General features: G+C 38.9%; 1 protein-coding gene across 1 annotated transcript; it reads right to left on the minus strand.

The window, feature by feature from the left end:
- Positions 1-3,481: 3,481 nt before the first annotated feature.
- LOC139733313 (uncharacterized) lies at positions 3,482-6,851 on the minus strand. The gene is made up of 4 exons (XM_071644150.1): positions 6,760-6,851; positions 5,325-5,519; positions 4,762-4,846; positions 3,482-4,308 (listed from the first exon to the last, which is right to left on the minus strand). Exons 1-4 carry the CDS (start codon positions 6,773-6,775, stop codon positions 3,906-3,908), a joined length of 699 nt encoding a protein of 232 aa, XP_071500251.1. The 5' UTR covers positions 6,776-6,851; the 3' UTR covers positions 3,482-3,905.
- Positions 6,852-6,915: the final 64 nt, after the last annotated feature.

Genomic DNA, 6,915 nt, shown 5'->3' on the forward strand with positions numbered 1-6,915 from the left:
TGCATATATATAAATGTGTGTGTGTATGTGTGCACTTTCATTCAGCCGAAAGGTGTTCAAGAGCATTGCAGTACATTGTAATGTATTAAATGTTTCTTTATATATGTGACCACCCACCCAGCTCAAAACCCACAAAATGTCGCAGATTAGGATTCTCTGTAATGGACCAAAATATAGTTGTTTGTCATTTGTGTTGACCAACTAAAATTTTGGAAGTTTGTCTCAGCTGGGAGAGTCTTTTTTCTATCTACTGTCAAAATTTGGTGGCTTGAAATAAAACTGAAATCAACATATTAGGATTTTTTCTGGACCATATTTTTGGGGGACAGGCTGAGCTTCATTTCAATTGATATATGTAGGAGCCTACATGCACAGCATGCTTGAATAACTATGATCTTTAAATCCTCCTTCCTCCCTTTTTGTGATATTGCACCTGCTACCTCTTCTTTTCTTTCTATCAATTTTTGAATTTGTTGCCTCCCTATTCATCCTTTTCCTTTAATGGTTGCCCCCTTGGTCCTAAGTATCATTACTGACCCTCCTCTGCCTTTTGTCTGTCCACCCTCCTGCTCTAATCCCCTCTCCCTTTACCTGTTGGGCTCCTTGCCCATGACCTCCTACCCTCTCCTTTTGTTTTCTTTGTTTAGTGTCCCTAGCCTTTCCTGACTGTTCCTGTTGTGTGAAGTCCTTATATGTGATTGCTTTCCCTGCCTGTTTGCCTGTTTGTCATTTTGCCATTGACAAAGATTCTGCTAGGTTTTAAAGCTCAGGCCCCTTTTGACTCCAATTTTTGAATTGGTTAAGATGGTTCAATTTGAACAAGTTGTATATCATTTTAAAGCTTAGAGCTTACTCTTTTAATCTATAAAGTAGAAAAAGAGGAAGTTCATTTTGGCCTACTTTTTGTAGGTTTTGAGCTGGACGGTCACCCCATGTGTGTATTCAATGCATTATATTCGGATGAGGTAAGACACTTTACCAAGCTAGCCAACCATGGTTTGTGATTCTATTCAATGTTGTGAGAGCTCTTATTGTGGAATTACTCCTCTCAAAAGTATGCATATAAAAATACATATACATCGTACATTAGTTCAGTGAAACTCACGTCAGAAACACACATTGGACCACTGAATTTGACATACGCAAACCTCCAAAACACGCTGACTTACAAGTAATCACACAAGTTACAGGTACATATATTGAGTCCCAAGTACAAGTGTAGTTGCTAATGAACATGTGTTCCATAATATGATTGGAAATTGATAGCATATGTGAAAAAATTCTTGGAGTTTAATGATCCTTGGACTTTTTTCCTTTACTTTTGGAAATGTAATGTGAAAGGCAAATCACAACAATGAAAAATAACCTGGTAATGCATTAGTGGACCTACATGTATGATCAGCTATATGGCAACTCTTTCCTGAAATCACACTTAAAATGAATTTGAAATGAATCACTTCAACCATTAACTCTCTCCTGGTATATGTACTGTAAAAGTGAAAATTCTTGTGCCAGTTATTTATACCACTTGGTGAGGTAGATGAATTTTGCCCGTTTTTTGATTCCACAGAATCAAGACATAAAATAGTGTTACATAACAAGCAAAAATTTTGTGCTTTTGTTTTTGTGCAGGTTAGTTATTGCACAAAATGTATGAAAATTTTCATTGTAAAAAATCCCACTTTTAGAATAAACTTGTTTTATGCCATTATTACTGTTGCTGGCAGTCATAGAGAAAAATAATGAAATGGAATTGAATTTGCTAAATAGTTTTACTTACAGGCAACATTTTGCTGAAGTTGGCACTTAGAAAACATCAGGACTGTTGTTTCAGGACCTACTGTAAAAGTGGATATTTTCGGGTGACTAATTTTTCGCGCTTGGCCGGGTCGGAAGAGTTTCGCGTGTTTTTAATTCCGCGGAATCAAGACATCACGCACAGGCACATATGGCAAGCAAAAATATTCGCGTGCTTTTATTTTCGCGCTAGTTTCTGGTTGCGCGAAATGCGCGAAAATTTGAACACCGCGAAAATTTCCACTTTTACAGTATACTATTTGTTGACTTGCTGTACGTGTATGGCATGTTGACATCAAAGTTTATCCCGTTATAACGAACACGGTTATAACGAAATTCCGGTTTAATACAATGAAGTAAAAATTCAGGCCACAACAATATCCACCCGATGTATATTTATTGTTTATTTGTTCGGTTATAACAAAATTTCTATAAAACAAAAGAAAACTGCCAGTCCTGAGGACTTCATTATGAAGGGAGTCCACTGTATTTCTTTTATTTTCCTCTTCCCCTCTCTTATGCTCTATCTCATTTTGATTTATTAGGCAATCATATATCATCTTCAATCCTCCATGTTTCATTTATTTTCCATCTCATTGTCACTAGAAAATATGAGGAATGTGAAATGCATGCTCCCATTATGTACATTTATTCAGTGTTTTTATCCCACTTGTCCTTGGCAAAAGCAGGAGCTCTTGCAATTAACAATGTACACATACAAGTTACAGTGTATTAAAGGCAAAACATAGTTCTGGTATGCCTGCAAAATTGTCAAATTTCGCTCAAAAATGTACACGTATGCCTAAGAAATGTGTGGAATAACGCTGTAATAACAAAATATTCGTTCGGTAACGACGAAAATGCGAAATATTAAAAAAAAATGCTCAGAATTTACCCGATCGGGGTCAGGCTAACTCGGGCTCGGGGACAACTCGGCCTCACTTTGATGGCGGGCCGAGTTATCCCTCTGGATTGTACAGTGTTGTACTGTGGGATCGCTTCGCGTTGTGGCTGGTCGCCTACAAAACGAACGTGCGCCTATGTATAGAACACGGCGATCACGAACTGTATAAATTGTCTGAAATAGAGCCGAGTTGTCCCTGAGACCGAGTTAGTCTGGATCCTTCTGGAATAAAAGTCGGTATACCGACTTTTGTTTTTGATCTAAAAATACTCCGAAAAAACTCATCGTCCTGGCAAATCGCGTCAGCCAGGTAAGTTTCTTGGTAGACTCTTTCGATTTATTGCAAGCAAATATGAAATTATGCAAGACGGGTTCTCAGACCCTTACCAGAACTATGTTTTCACTTCAACAATTTTGGTCATGAGAAAAAGGAAACAGGCACTCTCTTGCATAAGAATATTGGAGTGATATTCTAAGATTGTGAACTTTCATTGCAACAACAGATTGACGAGCACTTGATATAGAGATGGGACCTGGGGGCATTTCATCAAGCATTTTGTTAGATAATTTTCTCTGACAAACTCTTATAAGCTCCAGAAATCCTTGCATCTTATTGGCTGAGGGCAAACTCTTATAAGTTGAGGGCAAAGTTGTCTGAAAAAAAATATATATATTTGACAAAACCCTAGATGAAATCCCCCCCCCCCCCCCACTGAACTCTGAATGAACCAGAATGCTAGGATAACTTGGGCATATGTGCTCACAGATTACACAAATTTTTACATTTTTTCCACTGTCCCTTTTCTCTGTTTGAAAGGACATTAAATCTCTACAAATAAATGAGTACCGGTACATGTAATAAGATTATTTAGAAGCATTTACAAGGACCAGATGAACTCAAGGATCATTTCATGTACAAAGGTTAATTACTGAAATATTGCAACATTACAAGAATGTGTAGATTATGCAACATCTTGTAAAAAGAATTAGTTGACTGTGACACTCTGCAAGTATTGCCTGATTTCCAAAATAAAGTGAATGTAAGCCGGCAAAATAAAAAGAACAGGAAGGACTATGACTTGGTGTAAACACAAACTGTCAATTTCTTAGCTGCACCTTGAACCTGAACTTGAGATTCAGTTGGTGAAATGGGACCTCATCCGTGGGTAAAGTTTGATTCTGAAAAGTGCTACTTTGAAGTATGTCAGCTAGAAGAATCCGAGCTGGAGTCATCACTGCTCCGGGAATGTTTTCTACTTTTCCTCTTCTTCTTTGCCTTCCTTGAGTCTTTGTGTCTCCTCTTCTCCTTGCGGTGCTTCCTCTGGGGCTTTGAATCCTTCCTATGCTTGCTGCTGCGTTCCTCCTCGGCAGATTCTGACGAGGATGGTGCCTCTTCATCCCTTGATCTGCTGCGCCGTCGGGAAGTCTTCCTTTCCTTCTGCCTGTGGCGACGTCTACTTCTCTCTTCATCGGAAGAATCGCCCGTCTCCCTCCGCTTCTTGCGATGCTTGCTGTGCCTCCTTTTGTGTTGAGAGTCTTCAGATGAGTTTCCGCTGTCATCATCATCATCATCTGACGAAGAGAGTGGTGACCTGGAACGGTCTCGTCTACGAAAAACAAGAAAACAAAGCAAGCAACATTAGACTCCAAGCTGTTTTTGTGGGAGTGATGCTGTTAAATGTGAGACAATAACATCAGATGACACACAACCATGGACTGCTCTATATTAAGCCAAATCCATTTTCTCTGGTCAACAAACATTGATAATCCAGATGGTGCAGGTGCCAACATCTGGCTCATATTGATTCTAACCACAATCAGATTCAGCTGGGATTTGACAAGCTGTAACAAAATTTGAAAACTACATGTTTGCTCCTACAGTGATGTGACTCTGCACTTAGCCCCATTACTTCAGCACATGCCGCGATTGACAACATTATTATTCAAAGGCATAGAACTGATGATAGATGACTTTGAACACACCACATTACTCTAGTGCTGGACACTCGCCTTGTGTCTTGAGCTTTGCTTTAATTACTGATAATGGATATCTGCTTTACCTCTTCTTGTTTCTCTTTTTCTTCTTCTTCTGATGCTTTCTCCTCTCTTCCTTGTCTTTTCTCTTCACCTCAGGTGTCTGTGACTCTGCCATTGAGTGTAAACATTATCAAATATAATCAGTGAATTGGATTTATGATAAAGTCATCATCAAGACACAAATTGGGTGTTATATTCACAACTGACGGAGACAGCTGTCACTTTCGAGGCTCTTTCCCAACATGAACTCGATACACACACATTCCTGGAAATAAATTTGTGTAGTCTCGCTGAGTCAAGTTTCACCAAATGACAATTGATGGCCATTATTTTCATCCAATCTATATCTGTACAAAGTCAGAGAGTATTAAAACACGGCTGCTGAAGTTGTACTCTAGTGTGCAATAGCTTTGTTCAAAATAAGTAAGCCCTTTTCAGCTTGGAGATTCAAAAGGGGAAAGTTTTACAATCAATGAAAGTAATTATATGAACTTGTCAAAAGGAGCAGATGTCAAGTAAAAGCACAAAGACTCAAGAGTCACTGCAAAGTTAATCTTTCTCTTCATTCTGACCTCTGAATCTTTACCTTTGGGCTTTGGAGGCAATGCTGGCATCGTCGCATCATCCTCACTCTCCTCACTGCTGGTACTACTGATGTCAAGGGTCACATCCCTCTCAGGGTCGACGCGCACAAAGTTGCGGCACTGGAAGGTCAGGTGACCTGAGTAGCCGCATTTCCTGCAGGCAACACGAGAGTTCTCCTTGCTTGGATTCAGAAGGCCTACTGGGAGTAAAGGAATAAAAGGACGTGTGTCAAGTTATGTCTGGCTTCATTACAGACAAGTAAAATCACAGCATTTTGCTTTGGGCTTAATTCATTTCCTGCAAATATGCCTTATGGCATAGCATACATGTACATGACCTCAGTTTTGCTTCATGGGAATCACACATTGTATTTAGTGGTAAACATCAAAACAAAACAAAATAAAATCTTTGAATGCTCGCAAATTGAAACAGACAAGTCAACGGACAAAAGTGGCTCGATACTGCACTGTGCAGTAACACAGCTTATTACCACTACCAGCAGATAGAGAGAAAATCAGCAAATAAAACAAGGCTCAAATTTTGTATTTGTATTGTAACATGAACATTTTAAACAATTTATGCAATAAAAACTTGTGATACCCTCCACAGAAATCTTCTTCTGAATCTGAGATGAAATGTGAATTTCTTAAGCATTTCTAATGCTAATTCTATTCTTAGCGTTTCTAGATCTACATTTTTGTGTGTCGCTTTTTTGGCGATTTCAGCCTATACAGTGCTCTGTGAGGCTAGTCTATGAAGTCCCACATGCATTGAATGTCATTATCATGCAGAGATGTGCGCATCTCAAATTACCATACCATGCTGTCTGTTTTACTCGCACCATGTAAATATATCGGCATCACATAGGTTTACTCAAGTTTCATCATCATATCCAGAATTGGACTTTGCTGAGCTGAGTACCCACATAGTCTTTATACACATAATTTTATATGATAATACCATATCTGTATTTCTATGTAGGGGGTCTAGATCTAATCCGAATCGATGTGAAAACTCTCTCGTCTGAAACTTTTGAGCATTGTTTGAGGGGGCTTACAAATTAAAAATGTAAAATTGCACCAACTAAATTTAAATTTACTCTAATAAATTTAATTGACAATGATTGAGGTTTACCTTATCATTAATATCAAACAAGCTGATACAACACGATTACCACATCTCCAACGTTCAAGGCTAAAACCTGACACTTTTAACAGTTGTCTGATCGTCAGGCTGAGGGAGGCTATTCCGCCCATTCGATTTACTGAATTCAGAATTGTGTTTCCTTTCAAATAGAGCAGCACCGTAACAAGCACGTGGGACTACATAAAACATGCCTGGCCACAAACAAGAACAGTGTCAGCGTTTTTGTTCAAATCATCAGTCTCTATCCACATGTGAATCAACATAGAGCAATGCCATGAAGTTATAATTACCCTGCGTTTGGAACATCTTTCTCTGATTTCAGCAAATTCCAGTTTTTGCAGTGCGTAGGCAGGGCTTTCCTCCTCGCTTCTTCTCGCGTGCGTTGAAACGATCGATGATGTTGCGATTGTCATCGATTATACTTTGTGGTTGGATTGGATGAAGAA

The sequence above is a fragment of the Diadema antillarum genome, unplaced genomic scaffold, assembly GCF_040938485.1.
Source record: "Diadema antillarum isolate AM-2024a unplaced genomic scaffold, OU_Dant_1.0 seq00000471_RagTag, whole genome shotgun sequence".
Classification (NCBI taxonomy): domain Eukaryota; kingdom Metazoa; phylum Echinodermata; class Echinoidea; order Diadematoida; family Diadematidae; genus Diadema; species Diadema antillarum.

Excerpts from the sequence above, each read along its gene's own strand:
- LOC139733313 (XM_071644150.1), bottom strand. Across the intron at positions 4,847-5,324 it reads ATTGCCTCCAAAGCCCAAAG|AGTCACAGACACCTGAGGTG; the intron begins GTAAAGATTCAG and ends ACTCAATGGCAG. Across the intron at positions 4,309-4,761 it reads AAAAAGAGAAACAAGAAGAG|ACGAGACCGTTCCAGGTCAC; the intron begins GTAAAGCAGATA and ends TGTTTTTCGTAG.